The sequence below is a fragment of the Plecotus auritus genome, assembly GCF_963455305.1.
Source record: "Plecotus auritus genome assembly, chromosome: 6".
In the NCBI taxonomy this organism is placed as follows: Eukaryota; Metazoa; Chordata; class Mammalia; order Chiroptera; family Vespertilionidae; genus Plecotus; species Plecotus auritus.
The window spans coordinates 175,171,779-175,195,976 of NC_137773.1; the positions used below are offsets into that span (position 1 = coordinate 175,171,779).

The 24,198-nt window shown below is 53.2% G+C and overlaps 1 protein-coding gene across 3 annotated transcripts in view; it reads left to right on the top strand.

Moving 5' to 3' along the window:
• Positions 1-24,198, top strand: part of CNTN4 (contactin 4) — a 476,106-nt gene that overhangs the window by 406,885 nt on the left and 45,023 nt on the right. For all 3 annotated transcript variants that reach the window (XM_080672715.1, XM_080672714.1, XM_080672716.1), the window contains exons 11-12: positions 1,058-1,187; positions 6,038-6,188. In XM_080672715.1, the coding sequence (XP_080528841.1) occupies positions 1,058-1,187; positions 6,038-6,188 (281 nt within the window). The remainder of the gene's footprint in view (positions 1-1,057; positions 1,188-6,037; positions 6,189-24,198) is intronic.

A 24,198-nucleotide genomic window follows, 5' to 3' on the forward strand; every position in this document is an offset into this window, starting at 1 on the left:
AATTCCTCTCTGGAGACAATAATTTTAGAGCTAAGGCTTGGGGTGTAGACACCCCCACACACCTACTGCCACCCAGTGGCACGGCAGCCAATCTGACACCTGGCTTCGTAGGACTCTTAGATATATGGTTACCTCTAGCTGCAGGGGATTCTGGGAATTGTAGTCTGTAGCCAGAAAGAGGGGTGGATAGCACTGGGTGGGCCACCCCACCTCCAGCCCTGGGACAGGAGCTGCAATAGCCCCCGTGTCCCCGCAGGTCAGGGCTCAGAGAAGTCCTAACAGCCACAAAATTGCTACTTGAGGGAAAAGCCAAACCAAAATAACGCCTTTTAAGAACAAGCCTGCAAACCAGTATTCCAAATCATACGCAAAATTTATTTTTTAGAAAGATAGCCGACCTGAGTGTCCAACAAAACAATGAGAATGTCTGTGTATAATGCTCAAAGAGATAAATGCAGGAATCATGTGCATGATAAACAAGATATTTTGAAAACATAATCCGATAGCTTGGACGGCGTGGCTCCGTAGTTGACTGTCGACCTATGAACCAGGAAGTCAGACTGTCGACCTATGAACCAGGAAGTCAGGCTTTGATTCTTGGTCAGGGCTCGGGCCAGGGTTGTGGGCTCGATCCCCAGTAGAGGGCGTGCAGGAGGCAGCCGATCGGTGATTCTCTCTCATCATTGACGTTTCTGTCTCTCTATCCCTCTCCCTTCTTCTCTGAATTCAATAAAAATGTATTTTTGAACATGCATTTCAGACGTTAAGTGGATCTATTCGGCAGACATATTCATCTGAATGCGTTCGCTGTTAAATCAGTGAGGCCTCCAGAGGCACCTACCATTTAAACCCCATCTTCCGGTTGATGTACGGGTTGTTGGCTCACCCTCTGACCTGCCCCACATTTAGCTGCCAGATAAATACATCGCGTTATGAAAATCGCTTAAGTGGTGGCTGTTTTCTTCCCATTCAGGCCCTTTGATGTCACATGTAGCCAAATGGCCTCAGGGTCCCGGCTGTAGAAGGTCACCGTCCCTCTCCCTCTTGCCTTCCACAGGACAGAGTTCACATCGAGCAAGGCTCGCTCAACATCACCGGGGTGAGCCTGGCAGACGCCGGCATGTACCAGTGTGTGGCCGAGAACAGGCACGGGGCCGTCTTCTCCAGCGCCGAGCTGAGCGTCATCGGTGAGTCCTCACGCCGGGCAGGAAAAATAAATAGAAACCCGTCAAGTCGCTAAGCGATCCCGGGCTCTGCCGAGCAAAATGTTCCGTGCGAGAAAAGGGGCCGAGGAGGCTTGAGATAGACGATGGTGCTGGAGGAACAAGGAACACGTTTCTACAAACTCCCAGAGGAGCCCTCGCTGGTGTGGCTCAGTGGATAGAGTGTCGGCCTGTAGACTGAAGGGTCCTGGGTTCGATTCCAGTCAGGGCACATGCCCAAGTTTCGGGCTTGATCCCCCGTAGGAGGCGTGCAGGAGGCAGCCAATCAATGATTCTCTCTCATCGTTGATGTCTCTATCTCTCTCTCCCTCTCTTTCCCTCTCTGAAATCAATAAAAATATATTTTAAAAAATAATGGTGGGGGTTGTGGGAGGGGGGGCACCAGGGCTCTCTCCAGAGGACAGGGGCTGAGCTAGACCAAGATGCTTGGCCGCGAGGTCCAGCTGACCTGGTCGTAACAGGCACCTGAATTCGACAAGGGAGGAACTGGCCCTAATTGCAGAGCTGCCTTCCCCGTGGTCCTGTGACCGTGACCTGACTTTGCCGGGACCATGGAACCGGGCAGCTGAGCCCTGAGGGATTGTCGTCTCAGGGTTCAGCGGGTGGAGAGGCCGGGAGGAGTCTTACCCTGGCGGGAAGCTCCAGTACCATCAGAGCCAATTCAGGGAGGGACAGGCTTGAGCAATTATCTCAGCAATTTGGCCTTTATCCAGATGATGGGCTGGCAAATGAGAAAAACATCAAGGCTGAGCTCCGAGTTATCTCACAGGGACTTTCTCCAGTGCTCCTCTGTGTCCACGCTGGATCCCTGGGCTCCTTGAGCCGGTGTACAGAGGAATCCGACGAGCTCACACACTGGGCATGCAGCCCGAAACCCGGGCTGTGCGCCCTGACGGGGAATCGAACCGGGACCTCCTGGTTCATAGGTCAACGCTCAACCCCTGAGCCACTGCAGCTGGGCGGGAGCCGTCATGTTGAAGTGCCAGCCGGGTTGGGTTCTGACAGGGTCCTCCTGCTGGGACCTTCCCGGGGCGTTCATACCTCCTCCTCCGCGACCGTCCCACAGAGCAAGCAGGCTCCTTTTGCTGTTCCTTCTCTGGGGTTCGTGTCTGGGAATCAGAACCAGTACAGGGTCCAGGCAAACAAAGTGTCACCCCAGGAGCTTACGGACCTCTCGGGCGCACACCGAGGGTCACCAGCCGGCGGGTGTTAGAAGCCATCCATAGCCAAGTATCCAAAACTGACCCCACCATTTCACCGGGAGATGGGCAGGGGTTCGGTCACACCAGAAGTGACGGAAGCAGGGCAGGAAAGCAAAGGGGAAAGGTTTGGACTTAGAATTCCGTTTTTATTAGTACCAGCCATCCAAGGCTGGCCTTCTCTCTCGGCACATGTCCGCGGGATGGTGGCCACGCCCGCCGTGCAGGGCGGATGCTTTGGGAATGAGCACGTGCGCCCTCCGCCTCCTGTGTGGCTGATACGATGCTATTTCAAATCCCATGAAAGCAGAATATCGTTTTTTGACACACACACACACCCATGTGCTGTGCACAGTTTGATTTATGTAAACTCATTTCAGAATCCACGGCAGAATTCCTCCGGAACAGATGAACAACGTCGGCCTACAGCCATGAAAATATACGTGTGTTGGGAGATAGAGTTTTAAGAAGGGAGTTTATTGTAACTCTATTTCGCAAAATACCCTTTTTTTAAAAAAACTTCTAGAGGGTTAATTTTTTTTACATTATTATGTCAATTCAGGTGTTTACTGAGATGAGAATGAGCCGGGCCAGTGTGGCTCAGTGGTTGAGTGTTGACTTATGAACCAGGAGGTCACGGTTCAATTCCCAGTCAGGATACACGTCCAGGTCGCAGGCTGGATCCCCAGTAGGGGGCGTGCAGGAGGCAGCCATCCATGATTCTCTCCCATCATGGATGTTTCTCTTTCTCTCTCCCTCTCCCTTCCTCTCTGAAATCAATAAAAATATTTTTTTAAAAAAAGGATGAGGATGAGTCTTTGCCACAAGAACCTTTCTGTGCCGAAAGTGAGCTCACCTGGGACCCCTCCCCAGGGGAATGGTGCCAGAGAAGATGGGTGCTGGCGTTTTTCACCTGTCTCCCCAGCTGCAGCCTCCAAGACAGAGCCCAGTAACTCACCCACACAGCTAGCCACGCCAACACCCGACCATGGTCCCGCTCACCCCACATCCGGCTCTGGCTCAGCTCGGCCGGGCTTGCAGGATCTTCCTTCTAGTCTTCCTGCAGTTTGTAGGCCCTTCAGTTTAGCAATCTCAATCCTTCCTTCTCCCCCTTCCATCAAGCTGTCTACACATGCATGCACACGCACACACGTGCATGCACACACGCACACACATGCATGCACACACATGCACAAGCCCTGCATTTATCTGTTAGGAATGTAACTTGTCTTGTTCCTCATGCTAATACATTTACTAGGATGGCTGTTGATTTTGTTGGTGTTCTTGGTACATGCGTACGGAGTAGGTCGGCCCTGACCCCAGCTCTTTCCTAACCCTGTGCGTTGTTGGGCTGTGACTACGATGACACCAGGAATGTGTGTGCCTCATTCCAGCAGGGGCATCTGTCCTCACACTCTTCTTGTTAGCTGCGCCTGCGGAGAGTGGGGGAGAGAGAGAGAGAGAGAGAGAGCGAGAGAGAGACAGAAACATCCATGATGAGAGAGAATCATGGATGGGCTGCCTCCTGCACGCACCACACTGGGGATTGAGCCTGCAACCTGGGCATGTGCCCTGACCGGGGCACACGAATCAGGGGCGCCCCTCGTGCGTCCGTGGTGCACAGACGGAGACAGCGGCTGCCTGCTGATCCCTTGCCTTCGCTTCCCGTCCTGCAGTGACGCCGGCATCCTCGTGGGAGAGGAGCCTCCGCAGCAGCACTTCCTTCCGGGAAATTACGGAAGATTTTTTTTTTTTTTCACAACAAACGCACTTCGTAAGGATTTAACTTGCTTCCACTGGAACGCGTTTATTTTTTTAAATAAATTAGCATATAGTTGGACATGTCAGACATGGACGCCCATTCTTCCAGCTCCCCCCACCCCCCACCCTCACCACCCCCACCCCCGCACACAGGCTCACTCCCTGTCCTCCTGCCGGTTGGTGGTGGTTAGTATTTCAACCTCAAGCTCAGAGGGATCTCCAGTCACATGGGGTCCCGCAGCAGGGGCAGGGGCAGGGGCAGGGGCCGGAGATAGGGTAGAATGAAGCTTCGCGAAGACGGATCCCTGCTCTCAGGGCCCAGAACGTGCGCATGCAGTTAACTCCGAGGAAAGGGAGGTTTTTCCGAAAGGCACCTTTCCCGTCCCTTTCACGAGGATACAGCTGTGCATCTTTTGTTTTAGAAAAGAAATCATTCTTTCACGTTATGTCCACAAAACCAGAGACCTGGCGTGGCAGGAGTGAATTTCTTAGGCCACGGGCGGTGGGCGTGGAATAGCGTTTTCTGAGAGCGAGTCACAGTCCCCCCCACCCCCGCCGCCCCCAGAGGCAGGCCTTGCATTTGGCAGTCGTGGTGGGGGCTGAACAAAGCCCTGGTTTCTAAGGAGCAGCTCACAGCGGGTGGTGACACAGACATTTCTCCCATGGAGACACGTACACGTGCAGCGAGCCTGGGACAGAGCAGAGGCAGCGGCCGAACCCGAGGGGTGCTCCCGCCTGCACGGTCGGAGAAATGCCTCGCGGATTGTCTCGTTCTCCCTCTCCAGGGGGGAGGTGTGTTAAATGCCATGAGTTGGCGACCCCGTCCCCCGTGTCCCGTCCTCACAGCCCGGCTCTCCTCCTGCAGGCTCACACCTACGGCTCCTGTAACGGAGTCTGCCCGTCCATGTTGGTCTCTCTCTCGTTCTCCTTCCTCCTGTTGTTCGAGCATCATTGTCTTTTCCAAAGAGCCTGCCTCCCGGGACGCGCCTGAAGTCGGACAGCGTCCGTGTTGTCATTTCTGCCTCCAGGAGGGTTCAGGTTTCCCCGGCTCTAGGACCCACTAATTCCTCTTTCCCCGAACATGGAGTTTTGTTAAAGATCCCTCGCCCGACAGGCATGGCTCAGTGGTTGAGCATCGACCTATGAACCAGGAGGTCAAGGTTCAATTCCCGGTCAGGGCACATGCCCAGGTTGCAGGCTCGATCCCCAGTGTGGGGCGTGCAGGAGGCAGCCCATCCATGCTTCTCTCTCATCATGGATGTTTCTATCTCTCTCTCTCTCTCTCTCTCTCCCACTCTCCCTTCCTCTCTGAAATCAATCAATATAAATGTTTTTTAAATCCCTCAATAGGGGCGTGGAAGGTTCCCTGTCTTGCTCTTCATGGTGGAGTAGACCAACGTATCACGCTGTCTGCTTACAGCTGGTGCATTTCACCCCGTACAAATGCCATCTCAAATTTCCCTAAGACTCACAGTACCACCCCCTGTGCTTTAGGAAAAAAGGCCACCCGTCCCCTGGATGCCCAGGACAACAATAGTCCCATTACAAGAAGGAAAGTGCACAAGCGTGGTTTAGTAGGAGTTTTTTCTTTCAAAAGAATTAATTGTTTTCCCAGCTGGTGTGGCTCAGGGGTTGAGCACCGACCTCTGAACCAGGAGGTCAGGGTTCAATTCCAGGTCAGGCCATACGCTGGGTGGCGGGCTCAGTCCCCCGTGTGGGGCATGCAGGAGGCAGCCCATCAATGATTCTCTCTCATCCTTGATTTTCCTCTCTCTCTCGCTCCCTCTCCCTTCCTCTCGGAAATCAATACAAATGTATTTTTAAAAAAGAATTCTTGGCTGTCTTCTCTTCCAGCTGCAGGCCCAGATTTCTCAAGAGCCCTCCTGAAAAGGGTAACTCTTGTCAAAGTAGGCGGCGCCGTCGTCATTGAGTGCAAGCCCAAAGCGTCTCCCAAACCCATCTACACCTGGAAGAAAGGACGGGACGTGCTAAGAGAAAACGAGAGGTACTGTCTTGACATATGTTTAATGTTTGATTGGCCTGTCGTCATGTTTTGGTCCCCCATTAGTGGTTCTAGAAGGGGCATTCACTGTCTGGTGTTTATAGACTAAGTCAGGGGTGGGCAAACTTTTTGACTCGAGGGCCACAATGGGTTCTTAAACTGGACCGGAGGGCCGGAACAAAAGCATGGATGGAGTGTTTGTGTGAACTAATATAAATTCAAAGTAAAGGAGCGGAGGGGAGAGCAAGAGAACCGGATAGAACAGCCGGATCCGGCCCGCGGGCCGTAGTTTGCCCAAGGCTGGACTAAGTGATAGGTAGAGAACTGAAGCTTTATCATCCTTCTTGATGTCAACAGTCCACGCCCTGGCCGATGTGGCTCGGAGGTTAGCGTGTCAGCCCGCACACCGAGGGGTCCCGGGTCCCATTCCCGATCAGGGCACATACTTGGGTTGCAGATTCCAGCCCCAGTCGGGGCAGGTGTGGCAAGGCAACCAATGGATGTGTCTCTCTCATTGATGTTTCTCTCACACTCTCTCTCTCTCTCCCCCACTCCCTTCCTCCCTTCCTTTCTCTCTAAAAGTCAATGGAAAAAATATCCTCGGGTGAGGATTAAAAATAAACAAAAAACACAAAGTCTGCAAAGCCTTGCTGCGTGGAGAGACAGCATGCGATGTCCAGAGATGAGCAGCCCAAATTACCTCTCTTAATTGTAGCCTAAACTTTTTTTTTTGGTAGAATTTCCCACCTTTCTCCATCCTTCTTCCTTTTGTATGAACGAATTAATGCAGTTCTTCTTTGCGACGACACCCTCTCAAATATTATGTCTCTTGTTAGCCTCTCCTTTTTTGAAGGTAAATATCTCTAATCCCGAAACATTCTATAGATAACATGGTTTTGATTCTTTTAATCACATCTTTTTGAAACAACAGGGTTTTAACTGATTTCTAAACTCTTCACCTGTGTGTTTCTTATACTTGAACTACATTTAGAATGCATGTCATTTATACAGAATATATATATATACATACACACACACACACACACATTGAGTGGCCAGGTTATTATGATCTCTGAATGCATAATAATCTGGCCACTCAGTGTATATCCTATATAATAAAAGGCTAATATGCAAATTATCCCCTCGACCAGGAGTTCGACCAGCAGGCAGGCCAGCCAACCGTCCATGTCCCCTCCCCCTGGCCAGGCTGGCCAGACCCCACCCATGCACAAGTTCATGCACCAGGCCTCTAATACACACACACACACACACACACACACACACACACACACGCACACTGAGTGGCCAGATTGTTATGCGTTCAGAGATCAAAATAATCTGGCCACTCAGTGTGTGTGTATGTGTGTGTGTATCCTATCTAATAAAAGAGTACTATGCAGATTGACCATCACTCCAACACACAAGATGGCTGCCCCCATGTGGTCAAAGATCCTGCCCCCATGTGGACACAAGATGGCCACCACAAGATGGCCAGCAGGGGAGGGCAGTTGGGAGGAACCAAGCCTGCAAGGGAGGGCAGTTGTGGGCAATCAGGCCAGCAGGGGAGGGCAGTTGGGAGGGACCAGGCCTGCAAGGGAGGGCAGTTGGGGGCGATCAAGCCTGCTGGGGAGGGCAGTTAGGGGTGACCCGGCCAGCAGAGGAGGGAAGTTGGGGGTGACCAGGCCTGCAGGGGAAGGCAGTTAGGGGCAAACAGGCTGGCAGGGGAGTGGTTAGGGGGTGATCAGGCTGGCAGGCAGAAGCGGTTAGGGGCAATCAGGAAGGCAGGCAGGCAAGCAATTGGGAGCCAGCAGTCCTGGATTGTGAGAGGGACGTCCCTCGAGGGGTGCCAGATTGGAGAGGGTGCAGGCTGGGCTGAGGGACACCCCCCCGCCCCCGTGCACAAATTTCGTGCACCGGGCCTCTAGGATATATATATATATATTGTTTCAGGTTTTAGGTCAGATGTCAATAACTCATATCAGCAAATGGCAGGCGCCTCTAAGACATTTCCTTAGCTGTTATTCCTATAAAATGTACCTCCCCTTTCTGAAATCTGCTCAGTCTCTTGGAAAATGGTAATTATGCACGTGTTACCCACAAGATAACATTTACCAGCTGTATCCATAATGCTTTTAATTGATGCTAAAGGTCAGGTACTCGAGGATGCAATGGGGAAGCCTGTAAAACGTTGAGTGCATCTACCCTTTACACCTGGGCACCTTTAGATTTGCATATGCAAATTAGATCATTGCACTGGCGATGTTATCCTTATTAATGATTTTGCAAACATACCTGATACGGTTTATAGATGGTGTATTCACACACATTTTAAGTTCATAATATACATCCCTTCTGACTTCGGTGATGTCAAGAAAACAGTATAGAATAGATCACTAAAGATTGGCATGGCGTTCACGTTTGGAGCCCAAACGGCCTGGGTTGCTTGACTGTTGGTTGGAGCATCGTCCTGTACAGGAAAAGGTTGTGGTGTGGGTCCGATTCCTGGTCAGGGACACATTCGGGAGACAACCAATTGATGTTTCTCTCTCTCCCTTTCCTCTCTCTCTAAAAATCAATAAAAAAATATATAGCCTCAGGTGAGGAATAAAAAAATAAAACTTGGAGCCCACGCTGAAACTGGAGAGCAGTTTCTTATTCTTCAGCCTAACCATTCATTCCCTTCCTATTTCACTTCTGTGTTTCCTAAAAGGTAATGTCGGATCACTTTTGCTAGTTATGTATTCACACTGATGGCTAGTAAAACATAACTGAAATATAACTAATAGGTAGTGCTTAGAATAAGACTATATTTTAAAAGTCTTCATTAGACAATGATATAAAGAAAAAGGATGGTCCAGGGGGCATAGCTCAGTGGTTGAGCATCGACCTGTGAGCCAGGAGGGCACATGCAAGGGTTGCAGGCTCCATCCCCTGTAGGGGGTGTGCAAGAGGCAGCTGATCACTGATTTGTGTCCCACGCTTTCACCCGTGTTTCATTGGTCCAAATAAGTCACATGGTTTTGCCCAAGTTCAACCCAGCAGGGAGATACAATCTTACCATTTACCTGGAAGAAAAGACACAAGCTCACATTTTGAACAGTATCCATGACTGCTGCCTCCACTGTAACTTAACCATTGCTACAAGTTCATTCAGTGGCCTCTGGGAAAATGGTGTATCAATATAGAGAAATCTATTTGATTAGTGGATTTCATGGATTGTTCCCACCACGTGACGTACCTCTCTCTGCTATCTCCCCTCGAGTGGCGTTTTTTCCTACTTCTGATTTGATTAATAGGGTTCAGATATTGCCTCGTCATTTCTCTGGCACTAAAGATACATTTCAACCAAGGAAAGTGCCTGTCACTGCTCACGTCTTGCTGTTTACGCCTGTCCCTGGGGTCCCCCAGCAGGACCCAGAGTACCAGCACTGATGCCTCATTCTCCCCACTGTGGGGTGCTGTGTTCTCAGGGCACTGCCCCTCCCCACCCCCCCCAACCCCCCACCCCCACTCAGAGCATATGGAGCAGATACATTGATGCTGGTCCTGTGAGTGACTCCAGGGGCTGGTAGATGTCATACGGGGTTCTCTTCCTCTCAGTGTTTTAAGAGAAGCTAGAAATCTGGACTTTTATTTGAACTGCCTTAATTTTTAAATGTCAGCAACTAATTTTTGTGTGTTACTGTTTGTACACTATGGACCACACACCCCTGGACCAAGGACGCGCCCCGGGACCCTGGTTTTAACTTCTGAGAAAGACAAGCTCAATCGCACGTCACATAATTTTTGGGGAGGGTGAAAAACGGGAGAGATTTTACTATTATTCCCTCATTGGCCGAGAAGAAATTCTGCTGTTTTTCTCATTTTTACTCTGATGAAGGAGACCCCCGATGAAGTGGATGAGTGAGCAAAAGCAGTCCTACATAGCATTCGTGCTTGAAAAAGCTTAGAATCCCTGTTTTAGGAAAAAATTGAAATTGTTAGACGGACACAAAAGGCAACATTCTTTGACGGTGTGGTGTTAGCTATGGCTTCTAGTTCACCGACTTGTTAGCCCCCCTTCTCTTTGAAGTGTTAAAAATCTTAAGACTCAAAAGGCAAGTCTTTAACATTTGAATTGTTAAAAAGTATTAATCTCTTAAGTACAAAATACTGGTATAAACAGAGTTTTGGGAAAACAAAACGTTATGACCCCTAGAGTCTATATTTTGAAAGACTTGGCCAAATGCTACTTCTTAAGTGATATTTAATTTCAGTTTTTACTAACCAACTGCTTACCAATGCGTTTACAGCAAGAATGTAAGGTACAACATTACCATAGTTAATAAGGTTTTATCTTATTTCATCATAGGTGATACTATATTTATCTTGGTCTATGTACATTCAGAAATACTGGTTTAATGCTCACATGTGAACTATTTTTAAAATATATTTTTTATGTTTGGGTTTTTCAAGCCTTTAGAAATTGAAATCATATTCACCACACTGGCCTTATCTCTATTAAGCCAGAGATCTAAATCAGGTGAGGAACATCCGGCCCACTGGCCATATAAGGCCCGAGAAGTCATGTGGCCTGGCCCTGCCAAGGCATGAAGGCAAGGGGGTGGGGGGGGGGCGGGGGGTGGTGGTGTATGAAATGTTTGACCAAATACAGCAGGCTGATTTTTAAGCGGGGAACTTTGTGTGGCCCATGAATGATGATATGTGTATCCACGTGGCCCTCGGCAGATGAAAGGTCCCCCACCCTGCTCTAAAAGAACCTCGATGCCAAAATCCTCAACAAAATATTAGCAGATCCAATCCAAAGAAGTGTGGAGAGAATTCTACACCAGGACCCAGTGGGAGTCACCCCAGGGGTGCCAGGAGCAGGGGGGTCCGGGAGGAGCAAGCACTGGTGCTTCCCCAGCCAAACAGCTGAGGAAAGCGCTGGGCCGGGAATTGACCGGAGCACTCCAGGCCGCTGGGGGACAGTGTCCAGGCGCCGTGAGGTTATCCACGCCTCTCTCCCCCGGCGGGAGTCCACGCCCAGGCTCCCCCGATCCCCACAGCACCATCAGATCGCGTCTAACATGTGTGAGGATATTCCACCCCAATGGGAGTGACATTCGGTGTCTCACCCAGAGGCTCTGAAGTCTGCTTCCGCAGTGAAATTAAACCCTGGCTGTAATTGCCTGGCGTCCCAGGGGCCTTCGGAGGGGCTGACGTTCCCGTAGTCCAAGGAGGGAGATCCCAGCGCAGGGCTGCCCGAGCCCAAGCGCCTTCTCGGCAGGAAACCTGGGCGGGGGGGGGGGGGGGGGGGGCGGAGGGGGGTGCCGTCTGCGAGGTGGAGCCCAGGGGGCCGCAGGTATTTGCCCAAGGCCCACGGAACGCAGCCTGCGGGAGAGTCACCGCTTCAGGCTCAGGGCTTCTCGCCTGGAGCCCCGTCCCATCTGTGCTCCTGACCCGGAACCGCCCTTAGGACCCCCTCGCAGCCCTGCGGCTCTCTTACTAGGAACGCCGCCCTGGGAGCCACGATGTCAGTGCAGTAATTAGAAGCCGCTCCTCTCCGTCATAATGGAAATCCCGCCTCAGAGGCAAGACGACGGGCCAGCAGCCACGCATCCTGCTCGGATGGAACCTGGGCCTGCGTCCTGGGAGCGCTGTACCGTTTAATGGTGCGCGTGCATGCGGGGACACCGACGCAGCCTCCCTGCTCTCCAGATACAGCCCCGGAGCTCCCCCGCTCCACCCCCGACCTCCGTCTGTCTGTCCCAGAGCCCTGGCTAGGAGGGCTGGCTTTAAGGGCCCCTGCAGGGCAGGTGCAGAAGGGCCCAGAGGGGTTTGGGTCTAAATGTCTGTAAGAATGCGCAGACCCAGGCCTCTTGCCACAGCCACCGCCCTTCCTGCCCCTGTGCGGAGGGTTATGGTCGGGGCCAACGCGGCCGCCAGACTCAGGCAGGGATCCCCCACCTGTTCTGGCCTGAGGGCTGGGCAGGGGCTCTGCTGGGGGCCTGCAGGGAAGGGCACTGAGAGTTTACACACCGGTTTGAGTACGTCCTGGATCAGCCGTGGGCAAACTACGGCCCGCGGGCCAGATCCGGCTGTTCTATCCGGTTCTCTTGCTCTCCCCTCCGCTCCTTTACTTTGAATTTATATTAGTTCACACCAACACTCCATCCATGCTTTTGTTCCGGCCCTCCGGTCCAGTGTAAGAACCCATTGTGGCCCTCGAGTCAAAAAGTTTGCCCACCCCTGTGACCTGGATCTAAAGGCAGCTTCTCCCCGCAGATTCTGCGAAACCAGTAGAACGAGAGAGCGACCCCTGTGTACGCAGGGGGGTCGTTTTAGTTTGATGGTGGTAAGAATTATAAACCGCCGCGTGCAGTCGGAGAAGGAGAGAGAGGATGGCAATCACGTGACCTCCTTGCTGGGGTTCTGTGAACTCCCGCTGCTGCGACAGTGTTTGCGCACGTGGGCGAAGGCCATCCAGCGCACGCGGACGCGTGTGGCAGCGCGAGGGACACGCAGGGAAGGGCGGCTCAGGGTCAGGCAGTGTCCGCTGGCGTGGCTCAGCGGTTGAGGGTCGACCCAGGAACCAGGAGGTCGCTGGTTCGGTTCCCCAGTCATGGCACATGCCCGGGTTGCGGGCTCCACCCCCAGCAGGGGACGTGCAGGAGGCAGCTGATGGTCTGGATGTTTCTCTCTCCCTCGCCCTTCCTCTCTCTCTAAAGATCAGTAAAGGGAAAAAAATTTTTTTAAAGAAGTGACCTGGAAATAAGCACTTTCGATGATCAGAAGCTCGGCAGGCTGGGAGCTAGGCCGCGGTGCAGGGAGGACTTGGTGCGGACAGAGGGGGACGGGTGTCCTGGGCCGGAGTGCCCGCTGTGGCGAGGACCTTATTAGGAGGGAGGGCATGGGGTGCACTGGAGCCCCAGGAAATGCACTGGTAAAGAAGAAGGTAAAGGTGCAGGGAGGGGAGGGGAGGGGAGGGGGTTCTCGAGGAGACAGGAGGGTGCTGGACCCGGGGTCAGATACTGGGGGGAGGCTGGTCCGTCTGGCCGTGGGAGGAGGCGAGGGTGGGGAAGGCACGGAGAAGTGAGCCCGGAGGAGGGGTCCAGGAGTTTCGTGGGAGACGGCCTTGACCCCGATCTCCTCAGGGTGGCCCTGGCTGAGGGCTGGGCTGAGGAAGGGCGCCTGGACGGCCTCCGTCCCCGCACACACGGCCTCTCCGCCCATCGCTCTGCTCTGAGAGCTTTCTCCCGGGAGACGGTGTGTCCGAAGGGTGCGGACGCTGTGACAGAGGCAGTGAGGCTGACCTCCCGTCACACCACGGAAAACACTTTTCGGGTGAATTCAGTGTGTTCTGACTCGGAAGAAGCACGTGCTTTAAAATGACGGTGACCCTTCCGTTTCCTCAAGGACGCGGCTCCTGGGCCGCCTGCTGTGTCCGCCTCGCCCGCCGCATCCCTTCCCGCCGCGTCCCTTTCACCAGATCCTCAGTCCGCGCACCTTCCCCCTCCCCCTTCGCCTCTCTGCCCTCTCCTGCCCCCCCTCTGCCCCGGGCAGCCCCCTCTCCTCCGGCGGCTTAACCACTGTTCACACTGCAGCCCCCGATCCTGCCTGAGCAATGGGGCTCCCCGCATCCCACACAGACCGTGCCTTGCCGCCAGCCTCCCCCCGAAACCTCTGCTTCCTCTGGTACCTCACCTCCCTCTTGTTGCTCTAGCCAGAAACCCGGAAATCATCTTCCACTTCTCTTTCCAGTCCGGGGGGTGAGGGTATTACACGGAGGGTCCCGAGACCCCAGTCTCCTTGGAGCAGGGGTCCTCAAACTACGGCCCGCGGGCCACATGCGGCCGCCGAGGACATTGATCCGGCCCGCCGGGTGCCGCTGCCTGTCCTGCTTAGCAGCCGACTCGTCCCGGGCCTGCAGTGCGCATAGGAATTTGTTCATAGTTTTTTTTTTAAACTAGAGTCCGGCCCTCCAACGGTCTGAGGGACAGTGACCTGGCCCCCTGTTTAAAAAGTTTGAGGACCCCTGCCTTGGAGGGATGTGTGTCTTTCACGGAGAGATTGTGATCCCTGGTTGTGAGCGTGTTAGGGCCTTGGGGAGAGCTCAGCTGTAGAGCAAGCATGTCAAACTCAAAGGCTCACATGGGCCAAGCAAACGAGGCATGTGGCCCGCAGGCCGCCAGTTTGACATGCTTGCTGTCGAGGACTGACTGCAGAGCAAGAGTATTAGGGCTGGATGAAGCTTTATTTTAAAAAAATATGTTTTTATTGATTTCACAGAGGGAGGGAGAGGGAGAGAGAAACATCAATGATGAGAGAGAATCACTGATTGGCTGCCTCCTGCACACCCCACACTGGGGACCGAGCCCAGAACCTGGACTTGTGCCCTGACTGGGAATCGAACCCTGACCTCCTGGTTCCTAGGCTGACGCTCAACCGCGGAGCCAGAGCGGCTGGGCACAAACATATTATAAAAAAAGACAAGAAAACGGAGTGTGTCTTTTCAAGTGTAAGGACAGCGCGTCGTGAACTCACTCTCACCCTGACCCATCGTCCTTCCCGCGGGGCCCCGGTGGCAGTAGCCCCAGCTCTGCTCTGGCCCTGGTGGCACCGGGACAGTTTGGGGGACAGTTTGGGGGGCAGGCAGGTTAGCGATCCCTCGGGCTCGCGGGGGGAGGCTGGCCGAGACCCCGTTTCCTAACAGCCCGCTCGGGGTCCTCGGCCTTTTCCCACGATGGTTCACTAATAGAACCTCGTGCGGGGTCTCCCCAGCGACCCTGCTAGTAGCCCGTGCTTTCGCCTCTTGGTCTCTGCTTCCTCCGCCATGCTGACGCCGTGGCAGCTTGTCCATCATCCCTCTTTCCAGACGATTTTTTTAAAAATATATTTTATTGATTTTTTAGAGAGGAAGGGAGAGGGAGAGAGAGTCAGAAACATTGATGAGAGAGAAACACCGATCAGCTGCCTCCTGCACACTCCCCACTGGGGATGTGCCCGCAACCAAGGTACGTGCCCTTGACCGGAATCAAACCCGGGACCCTTGAGTCCGCAGGCCGACGCTCTATCCACTGAGCCAAACCGGTTAGGGCTTTCCAGACGATTTTAAAATCTGAACGCCAGAGCCTCTTCCATCATAAACACCCAGCTTCATCCCACCACCACCCACCCACCCCCCGCCGTGAGGTTTTCTCGCCATGTCTCCTGCGTGCTTGTCAGCCTGTCTTTGCTCCTGAAACCCAGCATGACCCCTGCCCTTGACACCAGGAAAGGACCCTCTCCGAGCCGCCTCGTTTGTATCAAACCCCAGTGCCCTTAAAGCTGCCTCTTGGGCCCTAGCTGGTTTGGCTCAGTGGATAGAGCATCGGCCTGCGGACTGAAGGGTCCCGGGTTCGATTCCGGTCAAGGGCACGTACCTTGGTTGCGGGCACATCCCCAGTGGGGGGTGTGCAGGAGGCAGCTGATCGATGTTTCTCTCTCATCGATGTTTCTAACTCTCTCTCCCTCTCCCTTCCTCTCTGTAAAATATCAATAAAATATATTTAAAAAAAAAAAAAAAAAAAGCTGCCTCTTGGCAGCGAATGCCCACCCGGCGTGCCGTTCCCTCCGCTCCTCGCAGGGGAACGCAGCACAGAACCTCCTCCTCGGGGAGTGGGTGTCTGGGCTGGTTTGTGGTCGTCGCAGCCGGTGAAGGAGTGTCCGGTTAAGCCGGGCTCGCTGGGACCTCACAGGAGTGACATCCGTCGCCTTCATTAAACTCGGCCCTGCGGAAAGGCGCTCGGTGCGGCTCTGAGAGGAGCTCCTGACCTAGAAACTCCGGGAGGTGTTCTCTCCCCGGGCTGGGCTGGCGGCCGCATCCCCGTTGGACCCATTACACCGGTCATGTGACACCTCTGACACCTGCAAACCTACATGCGGTGAAGCCCCCAGAGCCTGGGGGGGGGGGGGCGGCGGGCGGGCACGGGGGGCGGGGGGGCCTGAACCTCGTGAAAGCAGACAGAACACGGGCAGGGCCCGGGCAGGGCACCTGCTGCTCTCTGTGGCCTCCGTGGTATCGGGACTTGGAGGGAAGCGGGCCAGGTAACGGGAGCAGCGACAGGGAAGCGAGCCTCTGGACGCCCCATCACGGACCAGGCCCCCAGAACCTCCTTCCCTGCCTGCGATCCCGGATTTGCATCTTGAAATCCAAAAAGCTGTGGGACACAAGGCTTTCCTTCTCCTTCTTGGGAATTCACTTGCCCATTTAGGATAGTTTTGTAGCAAAACTCCATCACTTCGAGGTCCCCTGTGACCTCCGACTCAGCGTGTCCAGCTCTGCTCCCACCTCCCACCCTCCCCTCCACGTGTCCCCGCGGTGCCCCCATATCTCTGAAAAGTGCCCCCATCAACCGGGCAGCCCTGACCAGAAGCACCCCACCCCGCCACCCTCACCCCGAAGCCACGGGTGTTGCCGTCAGTGACCTTCAGTGAAGGTCAGTGTTGACCAGGAGGCGTTCCTCGGCCTCCCATTGTGACTCTTGTCAAGACCCCGGTTTTCCTCCGGCCCCGGCCCCTCCTTCGCAGCTGTGTCGCTTGGATCCCTGTCTCTGCAAGCGCCCAGCTGAGCCAGGGGCCAGGGTGCGGCTTCTGGTCTGTCTGTCTGTCCCCTCGTCGGGGGTGCCTTCTCTGCACCTCGTCCGTAGTCCCAGTGAATGTTCCCAGGCGCGTTCTTCTCCAGACTCTAGAACAGAGGCTTCAACATCTGCCTGGGGCTTTGAGCTCCATCCTGGCCACGGAGCGTTCCATCCTCAGTACGGAAGCTGCCCTTCCTCTCGGTGACCAGAGAGGGGCGCAGGCGAGCCCTGTAGGGTATTGAAGGAACTCGCTGATTAATGGGGTCATCCGTCCACCAGCTCACTCGTTCACATGCTATTTCGCAGCAACCTCCTTGCCCAGTGCTATGCCTACACCCCAGATAACAGTTTTAGAGCCAGCTTTCCAAGAATAAATAAGCCCTAGCCAGTTTGGCTCAGTGGATAGAGCGTCGGCCCGCCGACTGAAGGGTCCTGGGTTCGATTCCGGTCAAGGGCACATACCTTGGTTGCAGGGTCCCCGGCCCTGGTCAGGGTATGTGCAGGAGGCAGCCAATTGAAATGTCTCTCTCACATCGCTGTTCCTCTGTCTCTCCCCCTCTCTCTAAAAACCAATGGAGCCAAAACCGGTTTGGCTCAGTGGATAGAGCGTCGGCCTGCGGACTGAAGGGTCCCGGGTTCGATTCCGGTCAAGGGCACGTACCTTGGTTGCGGGCACATCCCCAGTGGGAGGTGTGCAGGAGGCAGCTGATCGATGTTTCTCTCTCATCCATGTTTCTAGCTCTCTATCCCTCTTCCTTCCTCTCTGTAAAATATCAATAAAATATATTTAAAAAAAAAAGTCAAATATTAAAAAAAATAAAAATAAAAATAAAAAATAAAAAAAATAAAAACCAATGGAAAAACATCCTCGGGTGAGAGTTAAGAACAAAAAGAAGATGCTGGCGAGGCAGACAGGAGTTCAGGCTGGGGGCATCCGGGATGGCTCCCCAGCACAGCGCCCGGGAGGGCCTCGCGTGGTGAGGAAGCCACGTGTCTGTGGAGCGGGCGTGGAGAGCTAGCTCTCCCGGGCACCCCACGAGCCCCCGCGCGAAGCTAAAGCCGGACCCACAGTCCCCTCGGGGAGCTTCGAGATCCAACACAGCTCCAGAGCCGCCGGCACGAACAGGCAGGGGCACCTCATTGACTAGTCCTTTCGCCCAAACGGCATCGGCCGGCAGTCTCTGGGGACCCGCATGCCTACCGGCGAAGGCTTGTGTGAGAGCCGCGGAGGCGGGCACTGCCATCGGCCCCATGGCTGCGCCTCCCCGGCCACCCCGAGCAAAGCACACAGGCACTCCGCACAGCTCTACACAGCTCCCCGGCGCGGGAATAAATGTCATTACGCGAAACGAGAGCAACATCTCGACATCGAGAAAGGACTGGACCCCTTCCACGTCCTTCTAGGTCACGGAACTGAGCTTCCGGGGGCGAGTATTAGAAACAGAGCCGGCAGTGTTTTCCGAGCGGTTGCTCAGAGGCAGAAGGTGTTCAGTATGCCCATGGTGTCAATACAGTGCCCGGGAAAAGCGCTTTACAAGTCTGAATGCCTCGCCCTGGCTGGTTTGGCTCAGCCGATAAGAGCGTCGGCCTGTGGCCTGAAGGGTCCTGGGTTTGATTCCAGTCAAGGCCACAAACTTCGGTTGCAGGCTCGGACCCCGGCCCTGTTCGGGGCACGTGCGGGAGACAACTAATGGATGTGTCTCTCCCACGTTGATGTTTCTCTCGTTCTGTCAGCCTCCCTCCCTTCCACTCTCTCTAAAAATCAATGGGAAAATACGAGGATTAACAAAACAAAACAAAACAAAAAATGTCTACATGCCCAGTCCTGTTTCAGTGCGATGGGACCCGTCCTCGGGGCCAGACGAGGGTTTGTGAATTCTTCAGGCTGGTTGCGACTCGGCGAGAAGCTGGGTCACGTTTATCCCTCTGCACGGATCGTGTGCACAGCCTTTAGGAGTGCTCCCTGGTTTTCGGATTGGTATCCACAATCTTCTCGTTATCTATATGCTGGAGGCCTGGTGCATGAAGTCGTGCACGGGTGGGGTCCCTCTGGGTGGCCTGTGGGGATCAGGCCGAATCCCGCAGTCCAGCACCGCCTGCAGCTCCTACCTGCCGCTCCCGCTCATCCCGGCCCCACTGCACCTGCCGCGGGCTCGCAACCAATCAGTCCCGATCGGGAGAGGCTCATGCTGCTGCAGCAGTGCTCGCCAGCCATGAGCCCTGTGTCTGGCGCCCTCCCAAGGGGAGTGGCTTGTGGGATCTGGCCAAAACCGGCTCTCTGACATCCCCCAAGGGGTCCCAGATTGTGAGAGGGCGCAGGCCAGGCCGAGGGACCCCACCGGTGCAAGATTGGGGCCGGAGAGGGACACAGTAAGTTGGCCAGCTGGGGAGGGACCGTGGGAGGGCTCCAGGGCGTGTCCGGCCCATCTCACTCAGTCCTGATTGGCCAGACCCCAGCAGCAAGCTATCCTACTGGTCAGAGCATCTGCCCCCTGGTGGTCAGTGCACGTCATAGCAACTGGTCAACCAGTCAACTGCCCCTTGGTGGTCAGTGCATAGTGAGCGGTTGAGCAACCTTAGCATATCATTACCATGTTACACTTTGATTGGTTGAACAGTCGACCGGTCACCGGATGACCAGACACTTAGCATATTAGGCTTTTATTATATAGAATATAAAAGCCTAATATGCAAATTGTCCCCACGAGAGTTCAACCAGGAGACCAATCGCTCGCTATGATGTGCACTGACCACCAGGGGGCTGCATGGAATAATGGAAGGCCCCAAACAGCCCTGATTGCCAGCCAGGTATAGGGACCCAACCTGTGCACGAATTTCATGCACCAGGCCTCTAGTTTTAATATAAATCATGTCCTCCCCGGAAGATTGGATGCCTAGCCCATCACACAGGTCATGGGAAGAACTGGCCCTTTATCTTTAGGCCATCCTATTTATTTCTGAGTGACTGATTTATCAAAAAGAAATCTTTGGCTCATCAGAAATACTTTGGGACCTGGGCAAATCCTCTGGCTTCTCCCAGAGGGAAATTCCCCCAAAGACACCTGTGAATTCTTTTCTCTCGCCAGCTCTGAGAGTTTGCTGTCAGTGGAGAGGAAATAGATGGGGGAAATGTTAAACCAGCTTAAGTAACTTTCTGGTTCTATTTAATTTTGGTACAACTTCCATGAAAATGCTTCGAGTATTTCAAAAGCAACAGCCCAAGCTCGGGCACCGTGCCCCAGACCCGGTCACGCACCTCTGTGGCTCTGTCTTCAAAGGCCTTTGAAATGTGTCTCCTGATACCCTCAGAAGAAGATATTCTGAAATGAAATGAAGAGCTTCATTTTCAGCTGAATTTTCTTTGCATCTGTCACCTTCGGAGGTGTGGGCTCTGAATTATAAAAGGTTTCTCTTTTTGAACCTGTGGAGGTTGTTCAAGGCTCCATCCCGAGAGGAAATTGGTTTGAGATAATTCCTTGAAAAACGGGTTGAGGCATACACTTGTCACTTTGGTTCACGGTAGAACTTGGAGAATGTCATTTATAATAAGGATCGATGGCCCTTGAAAACACAGAACCTCTCTCTCTTAACCTTAAATAAGTATAAGTATTTTTTCCTCATCTATCTCTCTCAAAAAGAACAAAACATACTTGAGGCAGCTTAAAATGCAAGATATATACAACCAGACTATTAAAATAGAACATTTAGACCATGTAGAAGAAGAGGAAAGCATCTTACATAATGAAAGGCTAATATGCAAATTGACAGAACAGCGGAACCACCGGTCGTTATGACGCACGCTGACCACCAGGGGGCAGACGCTCAATGCAGGAGCTGCCCCCTGGTGGTCAGTGCGCTCCCACAGGGGGCGCGCCGCTCAGCCAGGAGCCGGGCTCACTTCCGCGGCAGGGCTAAACCATCAGCCTAACATCCCCTGAGGGCTGCCAGACTGCAAGAGGGTGAAGGCCGGGCTGAGGGACCCCCCACACCCCGAGTGCATAAATTTTGTGCACCGGGCCCCTAATACATTAATAATTATTTAACTAAACACATATTAATATTTTGAGCTTCCTATTATCGCAAGCAAAAAGGGAAATCAGTGAGCCAGTAAAATTCTTGATCTGAAAACTAGTCTTGAAAAGGGATGATTTTCTTCTGATAGGAAATCATAAATTATCTTCATTCCTTGAATCCAGTAGCAGACTGATTGTGTTTTTAACTTGCCTAGACCCATGTCCTTGTTCAGTGCCATCCCACTTTGACCCTGAGCTTGGCTGTGGGACTTGCTTTGGCCAGTGGAATGTTAGCAAAACGTACGCACGTGACTGCTGCAAACGTGCTTGCACACCGGAGCTTTCCCTGGCCGCTTTTCGGGACCTGTCACCGCCATGCAAACAAAGTCCAGGAAGCCTGCTGGAGAAGGAAGAGGCATGTGGCCCAGACTCATCTGGCGCCCCAGCCAACACTTAGCATGTAAACCATCAAAATGCTTGTCACTTACTTGTAAGCAATGGAGCTGGTGGGGGGAAGGGGTATTTGTTACGCAATGATAGCTAACTGATGCACATCTTCAAACAATACAATGGACAGTGTCTCCCACAGTAGTTTTTCAGCAACTATAGAAATAGCTTCAGTATCACAAGTGACCACCCTTGAGAGCATGCATGGCTTACCCAAAAATAAAAATATTTTTATTTGCCTCCAATGCCTACTCTAAAGTGTTACTGAATTCCCGCTGGAGAGAACGTACCCACCCCTGAACCAAACCTCCTCAACATTAGAACACAGCCACCCTCTCGGCCACACAGTGGCTCTGTTTGATGGCCGGGGAGACGCGGGCTGTTGCTACTCTTTGCAGCGCTGTCAGTGAGGCCTGGAGAGAATGAAGCAGCCGGATGGTGGTTGAGCCACCGCGTCACGCACGCTTTGAGGGTGGAAACAAAGCCATCTGCACAGAATAACCTTTGAGAAACGTTTTCTAAAGAGAAATCGGCCTAGAAAACATGCCCTAACGGTTTTAGTCTCTTTGATACCGGAAATCTTTGTCTTCCTGCCCTTAGTGGCACCTCCTATAAAACCCGTGGCCTTTTCCTTCTTCGCCGGAGTCTGTTCAAGCTCGGGGAGCATGTCCTGGCGGAAACATGCCAGAGACAATTACACTTGAAAATGTAAGTTACTGCGTGCGCGATGTCATTGGAACCTTGGGAGTTAGCAGGTGTCTGGACCTTAAACATCGTTTAGGCATCCCTCTGATTCTTAAATGCCTCCAAGAAAAGCTAGCCCGTCCTTTTCTCTCGTGCTGAAATGCCTCCAGTGAAAGAAACTCATGCTGCCTTGGCCAGTGGCTCGGTTGGGTAGAGCATCATCCCGAACACCAAAAGGTTGTGGGTTTGTTTGATCCCCAGTTGGGTTGCATGCGGGAGGCAACTGATCCATATTTCTCTCTCACATTGCTCTCTCTCTCCTCTCTCTCTCTCTCTCTCTCTCTCTCTCTCTCTCTCTCTCTCTCTCTCCCCCCCCAACCCCTTTCTCTCTCTAAAATCAATTTTTTTAAGAAAAGAAAGAAGCTCATGCCTGCCGTGGAGAATTGTACCCCTTAGGGAATTTTTATTTATCAACATGTTCATCCATAAACAGGGTTTTGTCATTGCGTTTGAAGCCAGCTCCCCGGTGTGGTGCAGGAGAAATCTCAGCTTTATTTTCTCAAACATTTTTCTAAATATCGGAAGGCTGCCCTCTCCTGTCCCCATAGTCCCCGGCCCCCTAAGGCCTTTGTTTCCCAGGGCGAACGTGTCCGCATTCTTCTGTGGCGATGGACAGAAATGCCTGCCGCTAACGGAAGCACGCGGGAATGGATGGGAGAGTGGGACTTGGAGGATGGAAGCTGAGGGGGCCCACGGTGGCTCTCGGGGCGAGGACACGGGGAAGGTGGCCGCTGATTCTTCACAGGACGGTTGGAGCGGGCTGCCCAATTGTCCTGGGCCATCAATTAGTGATGAGTAGCCCCTGGGAATAAATCAGACTTCAAATTATATTTCTTTCCCACTAATTTGGCTTAGTAATTGTATCGATTCTCCCACGCATTGCCCTCTGAGAACCAGGAGACTCGGTCCAAGTCCGCTCCTAAGTGGCTCAGGGCGTCTCTGACTTTGAGGAGTATTGTGGAGCGAACGCAAGTGAACAACCACTGGAGTCCAGACCAAATTAAAATTTGGGGAGCCTTTATTAGCCGGCCGGCGACTGCTCTGCCTTTCTCCACGCAGGGAGTCCAGAGAGCAAGCCCCGACCCTTTGTGCAGGACCGCTTTTAAGCACATTTCCCACATCCTGTTTTTGCAGAGCAAGCAATTTAAGGCAGAACAGTTTTTCCCAAGCAACGTCAGGGTCATGCCATTGACGACCATGTTATTCACAGGGTCATCCTGTTCTTCAGAAAGCTGACAGTGTCCTATCTTGCAAGGCTATTTTGTGAGGTGCAGCTGGGATTCAAGGCTAAATCGACGAGGAGGAAGCACGCTCAAAAATTTCTACTCTCTAACAGGGAGCATGCAAATATGGAGGAATGTTCTTCAGATGAAAATCCTGACTCAGAACGTCTGAGCTGGGGCCCGGGATCCTGCATTTCCTAGCAGCCCCCCGGCATCCCAGCACCGCTGGTCCGGGGGCCAGACTTAGAGAACGGACCCAGAAATCCCGAGCTTATCACAGGAACACCAGCCTGGGGCAAACCCTGCACGCTCAGTGCTCAAAGCACCTGCTTGTCCATTAAGCTGTTTAAGTCTCTAAAGTGACTCAGGGCTTCATTTATTTTTTTTAAGTATATTTTTATTGATTTCAGAGAGGAAGGGAGAGGGAGAGAGAGAAACATCGAGGATGAGAGAGAATCATGGATCGGCTGCCTCCTGCACGCCCCCTACTGGGGCTTGAGCCTGTAACCCAGGCATGGGCCCTGACCTGTAATCGAACCATGACCTCCTGGTTCCTAGGTTGACACTCAACCACTGAGCTACGGCCAGCCGGGCCCAATGCTTCATTTATTGGTGAGGAAACCAAGGTTTAGAAAGCTTAAAATTTTCTCCTTCATTCAACACTCATTCATGACACAGCTGAGAGTGTAACTTGGGGTCCCTCACCCCCCGAACAGTGATGGTGCACCTTCCACCCGGGTGCACGTCACCTCCCCGGCGCATCCATTCACCAGGTGCAACAGGTGCGCCAGCGACATCCACGCCCCAAGGGCCCAGTGACCGGAGCGGCGTGCCTGCTTGCCTTTCACCTCCCCGGAGCCTCTCAGAGGGCAGGTGTCCAGGAACAGCTGTGGCCTGATGCCGCCCAGGCTTCCACGGAGCAGGCCCAGCACGGAGGACTTGGGGTTCCCTCGTCTTATCATCAGAGAGGCTACAAAAATGAGGA